The 24,649-nt window shown below is 32.5% G+C and overlaps 1 protein-coding gene across 1 annotated transcript; it reads left to right on the top strand.

Moving 5' to 3' along the window:
• Positions 1 to 1,872: 1,872 nt before the first annotated feature.
• Positions 1,873 to 24,166, top strand: LOC120774040 (synaptic vesicle glycoprotein 2A-like). Its single transcript, XM_040103340.1, has 8 exons — positions 1,873 to 3,105; positions 21,856 to 21,939; positions 22,020 to 22,344; positions 22,426 to 22,786; positions 22,845 to 23,171; positions 23,247 to 23,376; positions 23,448 to 23,604; positions 23,665 to 24,166. Exons 1-8 carry the CDS (start codon positions 3,036 to 3,038, stop codon positions 23,867 to 23,869), a joined length of 1,659 nt encoding a protein of 552 aa, XP_039959274.1. The 5' UTR covers positions 1,873 to 3,035; the 3' UTR covers positions 23,870 to 24,166.
• Positions 24,167 to 24,649: the final 483 nt, after the last annotated feature.

The raw sequence follows: 24,649 nt of genomic DNA, 5'->3' as shown, positions 1-24,649 counted from the left end.
GTCATTGTGGCCAATTTATGAAAAAGATCTTGGCCTACATCCTTACAAAATCAAATTGACGCAAGAACTGAAGCCGCTTGACCATCAAAAATCGTCGCATGTTCGTGAGTTGGGCTGAGCAACAACTTGAAAATGATCCGGATTTTGATCGAAAAATCATCTATAGCGATGAAGCTAATTTCTGGCTGAATGGCTTCGCCAATAAGCAAAATATGCATTATTGGTCAGGCAGCAATCCGCACGTAGTCCATGAGCCTACATTGCTTTCCGAAGAAATTACGGTTTGTGGCGGTTTATGGGCCAGCGACGTCATTGGGCCGTACTTCTTTCGTGATGATCAAGAACAGCACGTTACTGTGAGTGGGAATCGCTACCGCTCAATAATAACCGAATATTTTTGGCACGAATTGGATGATTTGGGCTTGGACAACATGTGGTTCCAACAGGACGGCGCCACAAGCCACACAGCGAATGTCACAATTGATTTATTGAAAACCAAGTTTGGTGAACGTGTTATCCCACGAAATGGCCCAGTCAATTGGCGGCCTCGGTCGTGCAATTTGACGTCGTTAGACTATTTCCTGTAGGGCTACGTCAAGTCTATGGTCTGCACCAACAAGTCAGCGACGATTGATGAACTTCGTACCAATATCGAACGTGAAATTGCAGCAGTATCGGCCGATTTATACTTGTAAACCGTCGAAAATTGCGCTCAGTGTCTGGACTTCTGCAAGCGTGTCCGTGGCCATGCAAAAGAAATCGAATTCTATACGTAATGGCATCGAATGTACTTTCACAGGTATAAAGATTTTCATCGCTATCTCAAACCGAACCTTTTGTAGCGATCTTATTGAAAAACCGGTTACATTTATTACATGATGTAAGATATTGGATAACAAAGTATGAAAGTTGTCTTCAAAAATCTGAAAAATATTTACATTATAATATGAGTAAAAATGGAAAAAATTTAAATAGTCAAATATTAACATAAGAGTAACATATTATAGCATTTTGAAAATATATTTTAAAGTTTCGTGCTTCTCCTTACAGCTTTGAAAAACAGCTGTTAAGCGAAAAAAAAGTATACATTACACGTAAATATTTCACAAATAATGTGAATGTTGTTTAGATTTAGAAAATTATTGTAATCTCTTTTAGTTTAGGATTTCTCGAAAGAGTAATCATTCATTATGAATATTTTTTTCGTTAAACAGCTGTTTTGAAAGGCTTTAGGTTTCATACATTAAAGAGCCTATAAAACCTATGAATATATTTTATTTACGAAATAATATTTATATATGAATTTATATACATAATTTACCTTTATTTATTTATGGTATAAAATATTTTAATAATCATAAAATATTTAAAAATCAAATAATATTAAAAAATAAAATAAATATGAAAACAAACATTTTTCTTTCATAATTATTAAAAATTTAAGCACCCTTCGAGACATGCAATAAATTATAAAATCAATAAATCAGTATCTCTAATTCATCAAAACTTATTTTTTGCAAATCATAAGGTGTTTATTTTGTGAGTGTGCCGGTTCAACCCAGTCTGAATGAATTTCTTTACGCTGTTAATCATCATTTCATTGTAGAAATGCGCACACCCACTTCAAATTACACATTTGCTTGTCTGGCTAATCTTATATGCGGTTAAAATTTATACTTCATACATATGCAAACACAAAAATAAAACACGTGTGTCTACGCTGCCGAAGAGACGACGAAGCGCACCGCGGCGTCGGCAGCACCATAAACAGGAAATTTTGTACTTAATATACGCGTGCAGAGAACTGAAGCTCCCAGTTGTAAACGGACAACCGCGAGGCACGCCAACGATCCACCAAGTGGCGGCTCTGGAGCAGCCGAATAGCGAAATAAACAATTAATACACCATTCATCGATTTGCAACCGACACCAATTGTTGTAAGTGCGCTGCAACGATTCAACCATTGCAACCAAAAATAAAATACAAGAAACACTTATGCACTTGTGCTCAGTTTGCTACGCTCGCTGAGTTTTATGCTAAAAGAGCGCACCAAAATAGCGTGAAATCGTTGTGAATAAAATCGCAAAAAACCATTTCTCCACCAGTCGCTGCTGCCGGTAGTGTCAACGGTATTCGTTGTTATTGCTGCTACACACGAGTGTCAAACAGAAGTGACGAGTTCGAATACTCATTTTATTTAGTCAACGATTTTTCACAATTTAGTGGTGTATATTAGGCCCAGCCGCCTGATACATCGCTCAGTCAATTCCGCAAAGTCCAACGGGTAACAACGAAGTGTACGCCAACAACTGCTCACTTGCCAAACTGTGGCCACCGCTGTCTTCGCTTTCGCTTAAATGAACAGGCAACGCGTCGCTGAAACGTAGGAAAAAGAAAATCACATAAAAACACTGCCAATGTTAGCAAGTAGCGGGTGTACAATATAAAATATTTATACATTTTCACAAAATTCTATACAAAGTAGTAATACAAATACGACAGCCAGTCATTACAAATACAAGGACATTATACAATTTTTGAAGTGCGCAGTGCTATTTATGAAAGTTATTTAATTTTAAAAATTAAAAAAAAATATATATTAACAATATTGTAAAGCGCCAGCATTTTTGCGCATTAAACGTGCCGTTGTGAAGGTAGTCACTGCCAAAGCAAATATAATAAATTTAAGCAAAATTCATTTTACGTGCAAAACCAAATCCAAAGTCAAATATAAACACGTGAAAACTTAAGCCCACAAGCAGGTATTACAAATTATAACGGCGTACTTATGTGATAACATTTTTTAGGATTACAAAAGTAAACAGTGCTTTTTATTGAAGCTGTTAATTAATAAAGCCAGTGGAGCCTATCAACCTCGCGCATGCAGACATTGCGAATAATTATAAATTATATATAATTTTAAATCCAGTTGTGTGAAACAGTTAAATAAAAGCGCTTTAAGGTCATTAGTTACCCCAGTCCAGTTATATAAAAGTGTTAAGCAAGGCAGCGTACTCACCAAAGACTCGTACAATATGGAGATGCGTTCGAAACTGGGCAGCTTTGAGCTGAAAGATTGCAGTGCCGAAAGCGCCGCTGAGCGTTGTAAGTAATCATTTGTTGTAAATATTTTTTAATCACTTTCATACCTTCACAGCCATATCGAAATTGTGTCAAACCGCATTCTCGCTTATTCGTTGTTTTTACTATACATAATTACAAAGCATACGTTTGTATGTATGTATGTAAACACATTGCATACATACTTATGTATGTATGTCTGTCTGTATAAATACATGACATTGAATAAATGTCTGTACTAGTATTAGCACGAATGCATTGTTTTTTAGTCAAGCGACACGGAAGTGTTACGGCAAGCATTAGGTTCTAAGTTCTTTACTTTTTTCGTACTTATATACATAAAGCAATAAGTTGGAAAAAAATTAATTAGTATATATTTGCAATTAAAAAATAGAAAAAATAAGTTGAAAAAAATTAAAAAAAAAACGTAAGATATTATGAAAAAAAAACATAAGATACTATATAAGGTGATCAGCTATTAAATTGTATGCATAAAATGTCATAATTAAGGGCTTATATCCAATTGTGAATTTAATTTCGATTTGCAGACACATAAGTATATCAATTACATTATTTTATAAGATTTTCGAAAAAAAGTACCTATCGAAGATACGACTGATTTTTTTTTTACATAGTGTAATTGGCTTCTAAAATTCTAGAAGCGTTTTGCCCGAAAGGTTATTTTAGTGAGGAAAATTTATCCAAAACGGCTTGACCGATCGACTTGAAATTTTCAAACGACCTTCTTAAAGACATAATTTTCAGATAATGATGCAAGAATAAACTTTTTGAACATGTTTTCGATTTTTTAAGCTTTTTCAAAGTGCAATATTAAAAAAAAACGGTTTTAAAAATTGTTATTTTTTCAAAAATTAAAATTTTTTTCAAAAATTAAAATTTTTTTCAAAAATTACAATTTTTTTCAAAAATTAAAATTTTTTTCAAATCCAATTTTTCCATCAGCTCTAAAATGAAAATGTTTTTATTATCTGAATTCGTCCTAAGTAATAATAAATCCTTTTGGTTTTTGGGTTTGAAATAATTTTAAGCAGAAAACTCTCCCTCACCGGTAGACACCTTTTTTGGTCCTGTTTTTGCTGTTGTAGCTGTAGAAAAAGTCCCTGAAGTATTTTCGCGGAATGACGCCGAAGTTACAGTCCTTGGCCAGATAAAAGTCGAGGTCTATTCCGGCTACTTAGACCCAACTGTGGTGGGGTGGGTACTCCTCGGGATCAAAGAAATCCAAAATTTTAAAAATGAAAGATTATTAAAGTGCCTTGAATTCTGTAAATGTACATTATTTTATTTTACTTGTTGAGTAAAATGCATTCAAAAATAAAAAAAAAACATTGCAACTTTACTGACTTGCAAGTGGATATTACCCTATAAACATTATTATTTCTTAAAATAATTCAATTAATATAATGCAATATTTTTTTAATTTAACATAAATAATAATACAATGAAAGCCGTCTTTGCTATGCGGTCAAATGAAAGAGAATACTGAAGTAAGCCGAACAAATTACACACAATATAGCATTAATACCCCCTGCAAAAACTTTAACTGTCACATACTTATATAAGATTAAATTATTTTGTTACGGTATAATAATTTATTTTTTGATAATTTACAATGCTTTTTGAGCATTTCCACAATTAAGAATTAATATTGCATTTAGCGAGTATTGACTTTTTTCTTAAATTCTTTGTTTGAGTTCCTCCAAAATTCACATTTGAAGATAACAAATATAAATCAGTAGTATTTTGCTAGAAGCAGTTGGAAATTCCAAGCAATAAGTGGCTCTTGAAGCAAGTACCTGGGAATTAGATGCTAAGACTGAGAGTAAAATAAACACTTTTCACTTATCCCTATGCATTTATAGGCACAGTGCCTGCCAACAGCCCACTTCAATGTGGGAATTTTGAGTAAATATATCACTTTTTACAATGTAAACAAGCGTAAGTATTTAAGTTGTAGCTGGTCACCTTATTCATAATTTATATTCTACAACAAATACAAATAAATTAAGTTTATAGCAGAATATATAATGCATTAGTGAAATAATTTTGAACTTCAGTGCCAGTAAAAGAAGCCTGAAACAACAAAAAAAAAAAAACAAAAAAAAAAAAAACAAGTAGCCATATAGTTTTCTAATGAAAATATATACAAATAAGCATTGAAGATCCGAAACATATGCGAAATAAAAGAGAAATGAAAGAAAATTCATTAAAAAACTGAAACCAATCGACGATTGTTTTTCTTAAGCCGAATGGAAATAAGATATGAAGCGCATGCAATGCAATAACCCTGAGCGCATGACTCAGCGTATTTAAGTTCAACACGTCTCAGTTACAGGTTGAGTGTTTTGGGTAAGCGCGCTGGCAATAAAACGCCAGACAGAGGTATGTTTGTAGCAGCGCTGTGCACAATCAGCAATCATTTATATTTTGTCGCGTGAATTATAAAGGTTTTTTTTACTAAGGTTATTGTTTTGTTTATAAAAATGTCAGTACTCGTCGCATTAATTGCTTTACAACACAAATTAATATATGTGCATATAATCTATTGATTACTTGATTTACATATATACACGCAAGCAATTAAAAGTGTAAAGCAACGACTGCTATTAAGAATACAATTATTTCACGGGGAATTACTGAAGTCGTTACCACCGGAAAGCACACACACAGGCAAATATATAACAGTTAATTGTCACAAATAAAATCGCTTTAAGCAATAAAATGCTTATATAACAGCATTGAATACACGTTTCTCTATAATTATTTGTTGTAAAATCATGAAATTGTTCTATTAAAGGAATTTATTTGTGTGCCGCTTGAATTTGAAAAATGCGGAACACCCTGCAGTAGCCATGACGCCATACTTCCACAACAATGGTTAGTGATTTTGCGCTTATATTTTACTATGATTTATACATATGTATGTATACACCGATTTGTTTTATGCTTTAACTGTTTATTTAGCAGTGTCAGACATTGTCCCAGGTCAAGGCAGTCTGGCAGCAACCCCCTTTTTGTCGTTAGTATGTGTGTGTATGTGGATTGGCGAATTTCCTTATTTATTCGCGCACGCTCTGCGAACTCGCCTACAAACGTATTTGCATATGTACATACATAGTTATTATGAGCTCATATGCTTGTTTGTATGTGCGTGTGCAAACTCAATACAGCGCAGTCAATGCTCTTAGTATTTCAGTGTACACACATACATATATGGGTTTACATGTATGCACTTTTTCTGCGGTGATTTTCAATGAATTTTTATTTAGCACTCAAACTTTTACGCTTATCTATTATGCATTAAAGTGATTATAAACACTAATTGCTTGTATTTATTGCCTTTTGGTTTGTATTTGACTGTAAATATTATGCCGAAGCGGCCCATAGCCGGTTTCTACGAGCTTTAAGCGGAAATATTGTCTCTTGAAGTACTGAAAATGTTCATTTTCTGTAAACGCATAAATTTCGAAACTTTGCACATAACATTATTTCAACTCCATGCACTTTGGAATATGATTTAGGGGTAGATTAAATAAACACTCTATACATACATTTGCATAGATTATGTATGTTAATAGGGGGTGAAAATGATGTTTGAAAAATACAAAATTCTTTTTTTTTCATTTTGGGCATTATTAAAAATGAGTACATAAAATCAACCACTAATGTACATACAGATGTACATACATATATCGTCAGCTAAAATGCAAAATAACGTAACATCATTTTTCATAAGTTTACAGACGAAGGTAAAACGATATAATAGAAACCACTCATATTGAAACAAAACTTGAGTTTTGGTTATAAAAAGGTTATATATTGGTTATTATATCTGACAGCGGTTTTCGATTTGTTTTTGATGCTACGCTATTTTGCATTTTAGGTGACGATATACATACATACATATGCATTCGTTTTAATCCGCAATTATGATTTAACAGCCTCTTTCTTAGTTATTTAGCAGGCGAACATTAACTTTTTCTATAAAAGAGCCAAATTTTGATCGGTCAGTCAAAATGGGAGCTATATGCGACAGTAGGCAGATCTGAAAAATTTGTGGGGAGTTTTTACCGTTACATTGGACAACAATTCACGCAAAATGTCATAAAGGTATCTTGCCGAATAAAAAAATTTTGATGCAAGGACTTGATTTTGATCGGTCCAATATCGGAGCTACCGACAAATGAGCAGCTTCTTGAGGAGAAAAGGACGTTTGCACAATTTCACAAGGATATTTCAAAAACTGTGCGACTAGTTCGCTTATATAAGTTAGTGGATCGACCCTCATCTCAACTCCCTTACAGCTGTAGTAACTAAATCTATGGAAAGCGTCCGCTGATCGCATACCTGACACCATCAACAACAACCTGTTTATTTCCACTTTGTATTTGCGTAGGCTTGATAGGCTTAGTTTTTTAAGCAAAAGAAATTGTATCAAATCAGAAAAAGAATCAGAATAAATGTGACTGCCGAAGTGAGCACATTTCTGGTTTTTTAATTTATACAGACAGACGCGGATACAGATGGCCAGGCAGACGGGCATGGCTAATTTGAGTCAGCTCGTCTCGCTGATCATTTATATAATACCTTATAAAGTTTCCGACGTTTGTTGTTGCTGTTATTGTATTTGAAACTTCAGTGCCAGTAAATGAAACCTGAATCAAAAACTAAAACAATTAGCGTCTTCCACGTTTCCTTATGGGTGCTTCAAACTTAGTGGTAAACAAAACTATCAGGGTTCAGGGTATAAAAATATGGGTTAGGATTTGCAACAATATTATTGCAAAAATCCATGCGATTAGTTAAGCTTGATAAATATTATCAGCACATTTAACACACGTGTTACTTATATTAGTACACAATACTCGCGAATTTTCAAAAATTTTATGAATTTAATCCGTTAGCATTTGGTTAGTTGGCGCTGATAACGCACAAAATAAAGAAATCATTGCGCGTACGAGGCAAATTGTGTGATTCTCGCAAATATATATGTATGTATGTACAAATATAATAAGAAAATATTGACATACATATGTATGTAGTATATATCATACAGCAACAGTCGGCGAACATGTGAACACACACATATGTACATACATAAGTCTGAATATTATTATATGTATGTGAGTGTGTACACTGCGTATACTTACTTTTCTCCGAAGAAGTACTCGGTTTCTTATCATTAATAGTAACATAGTAACAGCGGAGACAAGCTCTTTGGCTCAGACCCAGTTGGACAAAGACAAAATGTAAATATGTTATGCGTAGTGCATAAGCTTTCGCACAAATGTGGCGTTTAAAGCTAAAACATAAATTGTTTTTTGTTTTATTATAATGAATCTGATAAGACGCATCAAAGTACAAGCTTGCACACATGTCTATGTGTATATGATATACATATGCCTGTATATTTCTGAATCACAACAATGATGACCGTCGAATGGAGGCGGCAACGCAAGTATCAACAGTGAGCAGCAATAATATAAGTATAATTCTATATATGTATGAATATAATTGCGCTAACAAACTCTTCTGAAAAGCAAAAATATTGCGAATTATATTTAAAACAACAATTTTGCATTGAATGTATATAAGTAAGTAGAGGGAAGTGCACATAATTTTCTAGAAAATCGTTGCAAACTAATAATTTGCATAATAAACAACAAAAACAAATACAATTATTCGTCTACGTCACAAAATATATTTACGACTGTACATAATTATTTTTATATCATGCTTTTGTATTATACATACATACCTACAAAGAGAATATGCCGCCAATTCTCTCCAGTCGACGTACGAATCATAAAACAACAACAATCATAATAATACAACTATTTTTGCGCGTGCTTCGCACATACACACTTTAATTTATGTGACTGAGTACTTATATACTTGTATATTTATATGTACAATGGTACAAAAACACGAAAAATGTGTAAATTGCTCAAATTTGGCACTCTCAATGAGAATGATAGCAATACACGGACATTAGTACACTCAAAGCGAAATTTTTTTCACAACTTATTTCATAAATTTTTTTAGTGATTTAAAATAAGTTGTTCTTGTTTTATTATTCTTATTAAAAATTATTTATTTTTCGAGTTGCATGTAATCTCTGACGGCACTTAAACAAAGATTCTCCACTGTTGCAGTGAATGAAACATTTAAAAAAATTTAACACTAGAAGATATTATCTGTTTAATAACACTATTCAAAAAATCTGAAAAAAAAATTTGTTTCTGATGTGTAAAGAGGAATGTGGGGTATTTGAGGGGTCCTGATTACGTATTTGAGTTTAAAACTCTTCCATCACGTACAGCTATTTTTGACATTTTAGTCGATGTTGTAACGGTTACTTAATTCCATTAAGATGATAAGGATTAGATAAGATGTCGTCAGCGTCATCCAACTCTAGGCCCAGGAAACGTGCTGTTTCGACGGCGTCGGCTCAAAGGGAGAAGGGCGTCAGATGTGTAGGGTTAGCAGAGCATGCAAAGAGGTGATTTGTGTCATACGTTGGACATATGTATGTTTGATATGTCAGGGTCATTCTGGATATTCGGTACCGCTCTAAGCAGGTGACTGCAGGGATGGTTTCTGCGAAAGCACATCAGCAAAAACTGCTTGGAGAGGAGTTCATTATACTTCTAACTGGAAGCATACGGACCTCACTATACAGGTGTTCAATGGGATACATCAAGAGGCATCCTGTCGTAGTCCGGAGTGCAGTATTCCGTCATGTTTGCAGTTTCCTCGTCTGCGTTTCACTGCATCCAGGCGACCATATTGGTGCGGCGTAGTTAAGAACCGGCCGACTGATTGCCTTATATGTTGCCAACAAAGTTTTTCTGTCCTTTCCCTATGTGCTGCCGGCTAGCGACTTGAGGATTTTGTTGCAGCTCTGTACTTTGGCAATAATCGTGGTCATGTGAGGAGTGAAGAAGCGACAAAAGTCACACCTATGTAAATTTTTAGGGTTATTGACAGTCGGAGTCTTAACGCCATCAGTTCAAACAACTATTTGAGGTTTCAATTAAAAATTTTATAATACTCGTATCACTCTTATACCGTTATACCTATCGAAATATGGAAAATCCACTTTTTTTATTTCGTTTTTATTATGTGTCCATTAATAGATAATAAGTTTTTTATTTATTTTTTATTATTATTATTTATAATATGTTTTTATTGTAAAAATTGCATATTAAGAAAATAATAAATAAATATCGAACGCGGCTAGAACTAATTGTTCTTAAAAGCTTAGATAAATATCAGTAAATATAGCTCAAAAATATTTAAATATTTGTAAACAACGGTAATTCCAGCATATTTATCGACTAAATCAGGCTTTTTACTATACTTTATAAAAAATATTTGCGTGCATTTATTCAGCTTCATATTTCTATCGATAACAGTTTCATTACTTACATAGCTCATTTGCAAACGTGAAAGCTTTATTTACATAGAATAAATAACTCCATTTCCTGGTTGAGCTCTTGAGTGCTTTCTACAAGAGAGTATTCAGAGTATTCTACTGTTTGTTTGGGAATATGACGCTTTTGTTCACAAAGAATTTGATGATGATAAACAGTACGAGGTAATAATACTATAAAAGCAATAAAAATTGCATGTGCAGGGCCAAGGTCACTTTCGGCATAAACTGAACGCAAATATGGATAGAATATCAATGTTTAATGTGGAAAAAATCAGTGACTGGTAGGTGTATGCGCGTAATAAAATTATCTAGAAAATTATTGATAATTATTATTACTGATAAACCGTGTAGGGAATTTTGCACTGACATGATTTGTGCATAAAAGTTAATTTCGAAACTTAATTTTTTTTTAGTTATTTAGATAAATATTATTATTATTATTTAGTAAAAAAATGTTCCAATCTTAATATTCTTTTGATACTTATTTAAATGTAAATATTAATATATTAAAACATTTTTTTGTAATATTTTTTTTTTTAATAAAAAAATCAGCAAATTTATTTATTATTTATTTAGGCGCAACATTTACTTCACAGCCTAACCAGACCGTTGCTTAATTCGTATCCGAAGCACAAAGCACAAAGTCTTTTTATCACTCTCGCTCTCTCAATTTTTCGCAAATGCAGTTGAATTCGCCACGTGCTTTGTCTGTTATTCAATTTGTCAATATTGCCGCTGGCAAGTAGAACGCACGTGTGAACAATTAACATAGGCACATAAAAATATGTTTGTAGGCACGTGTCAACGCATTTGTGTGTGTTTGTTTGTATGCGTGAACTTTACTTTAATATTATAGTTTACTATGCATTTTGTGCTTTTATTTATCCGCAGTCACATTGGCACCACTGTTTTGGCGCCATCGAGCGTGTCGTAGAGAGTAGCTCAACACTCGGCACTCTCAATAGTATGAATGTATTGTGTCATTCGCTGTCATATTAAAATTGGTGGAAAATGTGTTCATGATGAAAAAGAAAATTGTTGCTTGATCGCGGAATTAGCAATGTTACCTTGAACTGCTCAAATATATGAAAACGGTATCTGTATTATATGTATGTATATATGGTATGTATGTTTGTAGCCCACGAAATGTAGTATTAATTGCATTATCATTGTATGCTGTTGACAATTCTGAATGCAATATATAGACTTATGCAGTTGTGCATATATACATACATAAGTGAGTTTACTGTTACATAGCTACACAGAATTCATAACATTCAGTTTATGTACCGTAGACATAGAAGACTATGTATATCGTCACATAAAATGCAAAATAACGTAACATCACTTTACATAAGTTTACAGGCGAAGGAAAAGTGATATTATAGAAACCACTCATATTGAAACTAAATTTGAGTTTCGGTTATAAAATGGTTATATATTGGTTACAAAATGATTATACATATATTGGTTATATCTGACAACGATAGCTGAAAATTTTATGCTACATCACACATATACATATGTATGTATGTATGTATGTAATATGATGTAGTGAATCATATGCAATAAAAAACTCAATTCGATTGTTTTGATGTTACGTTGTTTTGCATTTTAGGTGACGATATATGCATATATTAATGTGTGAGTAGTTATTTGCAAAACTCTCTAATTATCGCTAGTAATTACCAAAATATTTACACAGTTCTTAATTCGCAAGTGGGTGCCGCAGTGTGCGTGTATGCTCTTGCTTTGGAAATATATGTAATGTAGCTCCCAACGCACTTAATGTAGAACTTGTGTACTCACATTATCTAAATGAATTTAATTACATTTTTTTTAAGTAAAACGTCTGACATAGTTTCCTGCTGCGTGTTTTATTATCGTGACATTATTATCTAAATACCATTATCAACTAAATGTACTACAGTTAGAGGAGACATATGCAGATACGTATATGCACATTAGAGTGAGCGAAAGAAACACTAACCTATCGAATTTTGAATTAAAGTAATAATAAAAACAACGAAAAAATATTCCTGAAGGCAGCATTTATGGCTTAAAATTAACAGTAGTCGGTGATCATTCAAGGTTTCCCACTTAAATGGCACGTAAGAAATCTTTTTTTTTTATAAGGAATACCATAACTTTTGAAACCTTTAGTAAAAAAATTTACATTTCGGATTATTGTAGAATTTAAAATTTCTTAATTAATCCGTCTCAAGGGAATTTTTGAATTCGTATATTAAAAAGCGGTGAAAAGTTTATATCGTTTGCTTACTGTAAGTAGTCATAACTCCCGAAATGGGATTTTTGACTAAATTATGTTAATTATTCAAGAATAACTACAATAAAGCTTTCTATTGTGTCAAATTGTCATGTTTCTTTGCTAATAGTTTCTGAGTGGGAAATATACATTCCGTTACTATTCCTTAGAAAGCGAGTCAAACTTGAAAGCTTTCTCTCGAAACACCAAACTTTCAATTACAGCGGTCTTGCAGTAAACTAAAGTCATATATGTATGTATGTATGTATATATTGTAATATACATATGTATGCATAAGTATAATTTTACCGTTACTTTCGCAAACGTTTACCTATATATAATATCATAATCTCAAACATAAGTGTATACTTGCCAGTCCAATTGATTACTTTGGCATTTATGGCGGTAGATCATCAAACAATTTATTGGTTGACAGCCAATCTCTTCAATATGAGATTAAATTCAAATCAATAACGGCGATGACAGCGACTTGTTATTATTATACAACATGACACTTCACTTTATCACACTTCGTTACATTGTTTATGATAGTATAACTGCTAAATGCAATAAAAACAATTGACAAACATACATACGTACATCATGTTTATTATGTTGTAGTTTCTTTTATTTATAAATACTCGTTTATTGTATGTATGTTCATAATATTTTTAGTCTGGCCGAATTCCAAAATACATGCACACATAACAGCTGAAACTTGATTTACTATTGGCGGATGAAAATTATAAATATTCTATTATCAGACTACTTTTAAAATTGACGTATGTATATACATACATACACGATATTTTGTAAAAATCACCTTTATGTTTTAAAAGAATGTTTAGCTATGTTTGCTTCAGTACTTACATACAATGTGAAGGTACATATGTACATATGTATGTATGTATGTATGTATGCACACATGGTTGTACATCTGTTGAAGTTTGTTGTCATTGCAGTGGCTTTTTACGTTCTAGTGCTATTCCCTTGAGTTGAGCAGTAAAACAAATATTTTTTCAAAAGCTACAGAAAAGTGAATAAATATTGTCATTTAAGGTACAGCTTTAAATCGACATATAGTTATGTATATCTTAAAAAATAGGAGCTTAAGACTATTTTAATTATGATTTACTTTTAGTTTGTCTCTTTAAATATGTACATATATGAGCCCTTGTATAATTGAACACTTCTTTTAAATTATCCGAATTACAAAAAGTTTGTGTAAAAATGTATTAATTATATTTTATTATTTTAGTTATTAATTATAATTATAATATGATTCAAATAATGAATCAAAATTTCGTATTATCCATTAACTACTGCACCACTACCAGTACTCCTAAATGTATGTTATGAAATGAGCGGCAATTTCATTTGTATTCATGCGCAACACTGAATATTAAAATGCCACTTAATTATAATATGCCATAACAAATATACATTACTCAATATATAAGTATATCTAAATATACATATGTACAGCATACATGAAGTATACGATGTACATTATTATGTTTACATATATACTTGATACTGAAAAGATAAGTTTATTTAATCAAATTAATTTATCAGTTATCCTCTTGTTTGTCTCGCCATATTCACGTTTTTTTACTTGTTGCTGTTTATCGGTAATTTGCCAGCAATTATTGCTCGCCTAAATGTAGGCTTTAAAATTATTCACGTTAATATCATGTTCATTAACACGCTCTCTCTAATTAACAGTGTTCAGAATTTTATTCTGTTAAATAACATTTTCTAAGAATACATTCTTATTAACACAATTAAAAATTGTTTCTAAAAATTTATTTTTAATAACACAATTAAAAATTGTTTATAGGTAATACTAATAATTTATTATACATATATTGTTAAATTTGTTAACATTTTCCGGTACATTTTATAATTATTTTTAAATTTTACTTAAATTATACATATATGTATTTTTAACTTTAAGTCAATAATGGCAAACAAAACTCATTCTATGTGGTATTATAATTTTTTTGGTAATAGGAAAAATTGTTGACATTTATTTTTATTCTATGTCTCGGTGCAATATTCAATACTTAGTGCAATAATTTATTAATAAAATTAAATTCTCACAAATGTACATACATATGTACATATATGTATGTATGTATGCACATATATGTATGTATATATGTAAGTAATTTTAATCTGCATAAGTGCATGTACATATGTATGTACGTACGTATATGCATACACATGGATGTATTTCATTTCCGCCTCTAATAAAACCAAATGTTTGGCGGCGCCCAAAGGTATGCTTTAAAAAATTTACATTCTGGTATATGTTAATTTATATATGTACATACATACATACATACATACATATGTAAATTTGCTGTTGAAAGATGTTTTCTGTTAGTGCGCATGCAGCCTTTGAATACCTTTAAATATATTTTTACATTATTTAGCCCCATAATTTTGAAGGAATAAATAAAATTTTGTTCTATTATTTATTAAATATTTTTCTTTTCGAATATCTTGGTAATTTAAATTTATATACCATATGTATATATTTTTCCTGGGCAAATGACGCCATATACATATGTACATATGGGGTATTCCATACCAAATCGACCACTTTTGAACCCGACCCCTTTAGATTTTGCTGAAACTTATCCATCCTTTTCTACCCTTTGAAAAACATTTTTGAGAATTTTTTCAAAATTTTTTGTCCAACTTCAAAAAAGTTATGAATTTTTCAAAAAAATGGCTTTTTAATTTTCAAATAGCCATAACTTTTGTAGAAATTGACTTTTAGGGTCCTTTTTTTTTAATATTTGCTTTTTAATGCTTTGCTTTTTAATGAACTTTTCGAAAATATACACGAAAAAAATTTAACACGATCAATTATATAAAATAATCGGTTTTTTTAGGTAAAATCGTCATTTTTTTTTTTTGTAAGTTCGCCATTTTTTTTCCTCGAAAAAAACTTCAATTAATTTGACAACTATCCCTGCTAATCCCGGAGTGGGTCGATTTTTTTATATATTTTTTTTATTTTTTTCATTTTTGAAAATTTGACAATTTTTTTTAAATAAATTTTTTTGGAAGTTCACCATTTTTTTTAAATTTTCTTTTTCCTCAAAAAAAAACTTCAAATAATTTGACAACTATCCCTGCTAATTCCGGAGTGGGCCGATTATTTTTTTTTATTTTTTTCAGTTTTGAAAATTTACAATTTTTTTATGGATAAGTTTCAGCAAAATCTAAAGGGGTCGGGTTCAAAAGTGGTCGATTTGGTATGGAATACCCCATATGTACATATGTGAACTATTTTATTATAAAGAGGTTTCCATTGGAATTTGCTTATTCTGATAATGGTTGCGTTTTAAATTCAATTTAGATTTTTAATTCGAATTTCGGGGATGAAAATTTAGAATTTATTGTTTTATTGTAAACTTGGTATTACAAATTTAATTTTTATCAAGTTATTATTTTTTTATTAAATAATTAAATATTGATAAAATATAAACCGATTGAATGTGTAAGCTTACTGACCATTATTCTTAATTTTTAATCCGGTATTTTGGAATAAGAATTTTAAAAACTATTCTTAGGTAAGATTTTCCGGATAACAATAGAGTTAATTCAAATGCAAATTTAATTATTTTTTTTATGAATTATGTGCAACACTGATCCTGGAACACTTTTGAGAAAATTCCCTTAAAAAATAACCAAAGTAGCGAACTTGTAATATAAAAAATATAAAACTAGCTCAAGAAATACTTTAAAAAGATTCTGCAATATGTGACAATGTGAGGCAAAAGCTGATTTTATTTTATTTTATTTTTTTTTGATTTATAGTTTATGTTAATGTAGATAGATTAGATTAGGTTAATCTGGTAGGCCAATAAACCACGCATAGACCAGTTAAGGTCCTTTGCGATACCAAATGCAGTTAACTTGCAAGGTCCATGAGGAGAAGTCATCCTTTATGATGCATGCGCTGGACGCGGCCTCACTATTGATACCTCCTACAGTGTATCATATTGTGGGGACCCCAGTTGCTTACAGTGTAGTCGTGCCAATGCGGGATAAGTGCACAAGAGATGCTCTATTGCTTCCCTGGTGCCTTGCTCTAGACATTTCCTGCAGTCTTCTCGATCTGTCAGACCCATTCTGTGGGCGTGTGTCGCCAACAGACCAGTTAATATTCTAATCATGTTCTCATAGTTTCTTCTATCGAGTGCCAATAGCAATTTTGTATACTTCCGATCTACCGTTTTGCACATGAATTTTGCAATTTTGTCAAGACTGTCGTATAGACAATACATGGGTTTCCCAATGTTGATCACGTTTTCGGTTGTTAGTCGTACACCATCCTTGGCTACTTGTCCACTGTTTCATTGCCCTTGATGCCCTTGTGGCCTGTCATCCAGTAAAAGTGACGTTGCTTATTTCTTTCAACACTTCTCACTGCTGCCCAGCTTCAGAAGATACTTCTGGCCGATATGCGATATGAGGTTACTAGAGACCAGGTTCCGGTAGGTGGATTTCCGTACACCTGTCCACCATAATATTGCACTGTAGAGCAGAATTGATCTTATAATAGCTGTGTAATATCAGTGCATGAGAGAGGGAGATAACAACCAGGTTGTGCCGAACCTCTGCCTACATAAGTACATGCATATAAAGCATTGCTTGCTTTTCTCACTCTTTCTTCCATGTTGTGCTTCCACAGCAGTTTGCTGTCCAAAACCATTCCAAGGTACTTGGTGCGGTCCTTGAGAACAAGTTGTGTCTCATTTATCGAAGGGAATCTCCATAGACGAATTTTGTGGCAGATCCGTTTTCTCCGTGTTCAACACCAGAAAGAAATTTTATTTTGTTATAATTTATGTGCCTTTTGTTACTTTGTTCCATAAAATTTCATTTTTTATAAAATAACTTCAACACTCTCTTAAAATATTTCAAATGTTAACATTTAAATGTATCAACAATTACACTAACACTGCCAACGGCAACTCTCAAGCTGCTAGAAGTGAAAAATGAGTAACTTCCACCACGCGTCAGTCTAAAAAGATAACGCTGTGTTGTTGTACACAAACACGTTATAATTCATTTAAGAACAACAAGAATTGTTTATACCATCCACCGGGTTCCCACGCTTTATACCTTCAACCCCAAATTACACAAAGCGCTTATCTGACAGAAGCCAGTTTAACTTTTCTTTTCAAACTAACGGCTATTTATAATTATTTACCGAAATAAAAACATGACAACAGCACAAATATGGAAAGTGCAAACGGTATACGGTATATCCGCCAGCTGTACATATGTATGTATGCATATACGTAACATAATTGCTGATAACTAACAATTCAAAAAACAAGCAATATAAAAAGGGGCAAAACACGCCTAATACCACTGCTTTCCGCCCATAAAGTGTAGCTTTGTGTTTGCTCAGAGCTTATTCGTCGTAAAGAGATTTAAGGAAGCTGCATAAGAAATGTAAAGGCATAGCAATATTTCTAGAAACATATTTATATGTATGTATATATGTATATACATACTTATACATATATATATATCTAAGTATGTAAGTACGATTTATTTCGGTGTTTTTTATTTGTTTTAAAAATAAAAATAGTATTTCAACTGTTTACCCAGATCAGCTGTTGGTATATACAAAGTCAAATTCCCTTAAGTCGTAGGCGTCTAGTTTTGTTATTGCAATGTAACTAAAATGGCGCAAACATTACGCATTTACAGTCACTATCTGCTCGTATTAGAAGTCCTATATTATATAAATACAGAAACATTATTTGCATTCGGCAATTTATTAACTGATCTTACTGACGCAAATCTCGCTTGGCATTGGTTGTGTGAGTTGGTCTTTGGGCTGAAATAAATATACAGTATATGTACATAAAACTATGTGTGAAACAAAAAAAATTACTTTTGGAAATATGATTACTTTCAAATGATATTAGTTTGAGATTTAATTAGGAGTGGATGTGTTTAATATGGATGTACGTTTCATCTCCGATTCGCTGCTTTAAAAAAATTAATATTTTATATTAAAGTTTAAATAAAAATTTCAAAAAAATTTTCAAAGTCATTTTCAGTTCGTAATCTGAAGACAGATCGTTTATTAATTCAACAGAATAAATTTTCAATGACCGTCAAATGTCAAATGTTAATGAGATACAGAATGTTATCACCTTCTAGCCAACATTCCTCTCTTAACATAAACCTGAAATTATTAATTATGTACATTTACATTATTTTATTTGATTTGAATTATTACATTGCGTTCCCAGAGCATAATTTCTTAGAACATTTTATTTCAGCAAATTAATAAAAAGTAAGTTAACTCAAAACAAAATATATATTTTATTAATTTTTCCCAAAATTAGGTATATTAAAAAAATATGAAACATATACTAAAAGTAGAAAATATCGCCGAATATTTAAAAGTATAAACATTTGTAACATTCATTAACTAAGAAATACCAGCTGATCAAATTTGATCTGAACGTAGTCGATTCAAACTGTGTGCGTGAATAGAACCAATAACTTTGCTTGCCCTGATTGGTAGCTCTTTGTTCATGACGCGAAAAGCTTCTTTGGCACTTTTGACCATGGACAAAATTGAGCGACGAATTTGCCATTAGAATGATGGATTCGAAATAGTTAAGGAAACAGTGGTTGAAAATCATCGTGTTAGCATCAGCGATCTTGCAGAGGATCTCAACATCTCTTATGGGTCGACTCAATATATTTCACATTTTGGTTAATGTTTTAGGTATGAAGCGAGTCAGTGCAAGCCACGTACCAAATGTGCTGAATCTTTTGCAAAGATGATGAGTAGAGACAGAAAATCTATTTTTTTTTATCCGTGTATAATTTGATCCGGAAAATTACCACTTCAAAATTGTTCTTGGTTCTCCGAATATTCTAGAACTTGGTGTTTGTGAAAGCTCAGTTGCGAAAGGCTTATTTTTTATTTCTTTTTAGAACGCTTACATACTAGATATATTTAGACTAGTTACTTTGGTATACATTTTGTACTATTATTCATATATTAAACCAATCAATACAGTGAAAATTTTATTACGAAATACGAATAAAGGTGAAAAGTTTGTCGGTATAAGAATCCAAGGGACTGTACTTAAGGTTTAATTTTGAATATGTTCTTACAAATAAATTTCATTGGAAAAAGTAAAGAATTTAAGGCTGCTTTCTCAATGTCTGGTTACCAGTGCTTCTGTCCGGTTAATAGAATTGTCCGCTTAATAGATTGTATTTAATAAACATCAACAATGTGCATAGTTAATGGAGATGTCCGCTTAATAGAGCGTCCATTCAATATCCCATCTTTTAAGTTGGTTCGAACTGAACACAGTGTGCTAAATTTTACTAAAATCGGTTCAGTAGTTTAGTAGTCCATCGCGGACAAACAACGTGACACGTACTTTTAAATTATAAAGATATATGAACAAGCCTCACTCGTCTTATTATTTTAGTGTGTATTTTTTGTCACCCGTTTAGAAAAAAAATAGTATTCACATTCTCCAAATACCAAAAGCACGAAGCGTACATGGCTCGGTGGTTAGATACTGTAAGTTTCACGCTGACATTGTGCAGGTTTAACAACTTGTACATAGCTACGTTGTGTGAAGATCAAACCAAAAGGTATAGAAAATACACATCATCCTTTGAATATAAACATATGCAATTTTTTGTCGTGTGTACATAGTAAGTGCATGTAGAATAACTCAATTTTATGCCTACACCTGTCGTAAAAATGTCACATTTCTTAGTTCTTAAATTTGCGGCACGAGATAGCTTCTGTATATTTGCACCCATCTATGTATGTACGTTCATATATACTTTGTGTTGAGTGGGCGAAAAGGTTTAAATAGATGGTTACTTTCTTAACTGCCATTAGTAACTAAGAGGCGCGAAGGTTAGACAGTACAAAAATTCAAAAGACTTTTATATTTAGCGTTTAATTAGTGCTCAAAATAAGCCTTGTTTTTTTTTATATTTAAATTCATTTATGTGTAAATTGAAAATTTCGAGAAAAGAAATTATTCAGTAGAATAGAAAAATATAAACAAGATGGGTAAGATTATTTCATAAGATATTTATATGTTTTTAATTAATAATTAAATGTTTATAATTTAAACAAAAGAAAATTATGTAATTGTGTAAAAATAATTATTTTTAATTTTTCAGTCTTGAAATTTTAATAGTATATAATTGTATAAAAATATTTTTTTTAATTATTTATTAAAAAGTTATTTGATTTTAAATTGATAGTATATAATAGCATAACAATTTTTTTTTTTTAATTTTTGTTAAAAAGTCTTGAGGTTTTAATAATATATATTTGTATACAAATAATTATTTTTAATTTTTATTAAAAAAACTTTATTTAACATTTTTAAATACATTATACAAAGAAAAATATGTTACATTTATTTATTAAAAAAAACATAATAATAATAAAGAATTATGTATAAGTATTTAAAAAAAAAAACAACAAATATATACTATCAGTGCATTTGATCAAAAAATTAAAATTACTTTAAGTAAACAAAACCAAAATTATTTTATTGAATTAAAAGACTACCAAAACATCACACCAAGAAGACCATTTACCATTAAGATTTTATATAGAAACCAAAGCTAACTTTTTATATAAACACTATGTACATAAAAAATTTAATTAATTTAAATAATTAAAAAAAAATGAAAGCAAAAATTAATTGTTTGAATAAGAAAGTGGAAGAAAAATAAACAAAAAAAAACAAAAATGAAAAAAAAAATTAAAGCTTAAAAAAATTAAAAAAAAATAAATAAAAAAAATACAACATACTGTTTAGCTAAACCGCATTATGTAAGTGCCCTACAACAGCAATATCCTCATCCCATCGCTAAAAACTCCCATACTGCATACATGCATACTCATACATAAAACTGTATGTACTTATGTGTAAGACGTCCATATCCAGAAATTTTGTCGAACATGAAAAATTAATTTACAAACAAATTTCCCACCTTATTCCAGTACTTTCAATTATACATACAGAGCCCGTTAAGGTAAATCGTAAACATGGGGCCATTTCATTTTCAGAAGCTTTATCACTTACCGGTAAGTACCATTTGACGCTTAGTATTCCTTTTTAGTGAATACCGCCATCACACTTCATATTAATTGGACACCATTCATAGGTTTCGGTAAATTCAATTACTTCCTCATCTTCACCTCTGGCATGGTTTTGGCCAATGTGTTATTGGAGACGGCAGCTATGGGTTTTATTTTGCCAATTGCACAATGTGACTTAAATCTAACCAATCAGGATAAGGGCGTCTTGAGTGCCATTAGTTTCGCTGGTATCATAACAAGTTCGCATCTGTGGGGCTTTTTGGCCGACACAAAGGGACGCAGACGCGTTATTAGGCCGACATTGTTGGCTGGCTTTATTGTCACACTATTCTCGAGTTTTTCGCACACATTTTGGGTGATGGTGTTGCTGCGGTTCATCAATGGTTTTTTGTAAGTTTGCTGTTGCGTTCTTCTATCTGAGCATACTTTAACAAATTAACATTTATAATTTCTTCTTTTTCTCTTTTACAGCGTTTCTGGCGGTTCGGCTACAATTTATGCCTACCTCGGCGAGTTCCACACAGATAAGACACGCTCGCGCGCGATGATGGGCTCCTCATTTATCTTTGCGATCGGCGCGATGATCTTGCCAATGATTGCCTTCCTTGTCATCAATCAAGACTGGGTCTTGCCCTTGCCTTTCTTGGGCATTGATTATAAGCCTTGGCGTTTCTTTTTAATCGTTTGCGGCATACCCGGCATGCTTTGTGGTCTATGCATGTTCGCTTTGCCCGAAAGTCCGAAATTCCTCTTGGCCCACGGCAGAGAGGCGAAAGCCATTGAGGTCTTGCAAAAGATGCAACGTTGGAACGGTGGCACTCAGGATCTAAAAGTAAGTGGTGGCGCTTTATTGTTTGTGCTGAGGAAATAATTATTTTCACTTTACCTAGTTAAAACACATCCTACCGGAGGAGGAGACACCCGGCTCTATGATGCAGCTGAACAATCAATCGGCTTCGAAGGAGAATTTTGCCACCGCCTTTCTGAAGAGCATGTGGAACCAAACGGTGCCATTATTCCACAAACAATACATACGCATCACATTGATCGTTTGCAATATGCAATTCTGGTTGTATGTGGTGACCAACGGCATGTACATGTGGTTCCCGCACATCATCAACTCCATGGTCGAGTTCATGAACGGCCATCCAGGCGAACACAAACAGATCTGTCAAATTGTCTACGACAAACATGAGAGCTTATATAAGTCTGATGGTGTAAGTACAAATATCTGAAAATGAAAACCAAATTCACAATCGCCAACATCTAATTGCAACTCTTCATCCTTTCAGACAATGGAATGCGTTGCTAAATTGGAGAACACAACATATTTTTACTCATTAATCATGGAGATCTTGTACGCTTCCTCGTTTGCCTTTATTGGCTTGGTAATCAACCGAGTCGGCAAGATAACCATACTTTGTAAGTATTAGAAACCAATTCTATAACTTTCCAATTCACACTAACATTTTTCGATTGTCTACAATTCACAGTTGTTTCAACTATTTTCTTCACCTCTTGTGGCCTTGCTGCAGTGTTTGTGGTCGATCCATCGATTGCGGCGTATCTGTATGTGCTCTTCTTTTTGGTAGGCGTGGCAATAAATGTTTTGGGCGCTGCCACAGTTGAGCTTTATCCCACACAAATGCGGTAAGTCTTCATCGTCAGCAGGTCCTAAAGAACATTTTTTAATTGAAACTCTTCCCACAGTGCCATGGCGATATGCGTCTCGCTGATGTTCGGTCGCTTGGGCAGTGTTGTGGGCGCTAATATTGTGGGTGCGATACTGGCTAAAAACTGCGAACTGACTTTCTACACCGCTTGTATTGCCTTGTACGTCTGCGCCTTCCTGGCTCTACTGATACCGCGCAGAACTTTGGCGCCCCCCGCCAAGCCCGTTTTGGATGAGGCATAAATGTGCGAAGGCATGCGTCAATTCTTATTCTAAATTGCGGCTTAAATGCGGATAGCATACTTAACTTCGCAACTACTATTAGGGATGGATGAAATGCTGTTATAATAAATTGTGATTCTATGTGTGCGTGAGTGTTTGTGTGAGTGAATATTTAATTAGTATTTTGTATGAAAGTGTTTTTATTTTATTTGGTTTTTAATTTTATGGTGCTTATTGAGATGCGTGTGGAATGTGTGTTTTTAGGTAAAATATATTGAATGAAACTACAAATAAAGCAAAAAATTTAATAAACTAAAAGCTGTGTTGAATTATATTAATATTTGAATGTGTAGTAGTATTCACACGATTATATGCTGTTTTAGTACCACGACATACCTGAGCAAGAAACTCTCTGAATTTCATCAAGATGTATGATATATAGTACTTTCTGCGATAGAAAACTTCCTCCAAAGGTGAACAATGACACGTTCAACCAATTTTGACATCGTTTCCCAAGCGATCGATCTGTAAATTTGGAAATTTAGTGCTTATAAAGTAGTTCTTCTTTTCCTTATTGGAGTAAACACTGCTTACAAGGTTGGAGTCGAGTTTACAAAAGCGCGCCAGTCGTTCTTGGAGATTCCAAGCGAAGCCAGGTCCTTCTCCACCTGGTCTTTCCAACGGAGTGGAGGTCTTCCTCTACCTCTGCTTCCCCCGGCGTGTACTGCGTCGAATACTTTCAGTGCTGGAGTGTTTTCATCCATTCGGATGACATGATCTAACCAGCGTATCCGCTGTCTC

This window comes from Bactrocera tryoni, chromosome 4 (assembly GCF_016617805.1).
Source record: "Bactrocera tryoni isolate S06 chromosome 4, CSIRO_BtryS06_freeze2, whole genome shotgun sequence".
In the NCBI taxonomy this organism is placed as follows: Eukaryota; Metazoa; Arthropoda; class Insecta; order Diptera; family Tephritidae; genus Bactrocera; species Bactrocera tryoni.
The sequence above is the reverse complement of the archived record's forward strand: the minus strand, read 5'-3'. Positions and strand labels throughout refer to the sequence as shown.

Excerpts from the sequence above, each read along its gene's own strand:
- LOC120774040 (XM_040103340.1), top strand. The coding sequence starts at position 3,036 with ATGGAGATGCGTTCGAAACTGGGCAGCTTTGAGCTGAAAGATTGCAGT. Across the intron at positions 3,106-21,855 it reads CGAAAGCGCCGCTGAGCGTT|TACTTTCAATTATACATACA; the intron begins GTAAGTAATCAT and ends ACCTTATTCCAG. Across the intron at positions 22,345-22,425 it reads CGGTTCATCAATGGTTTTTT|CGTTTCTGGCGGTTCGGCTA; the intron begins GTAAGTTTGCTG and ends TCTCTTTTACAG.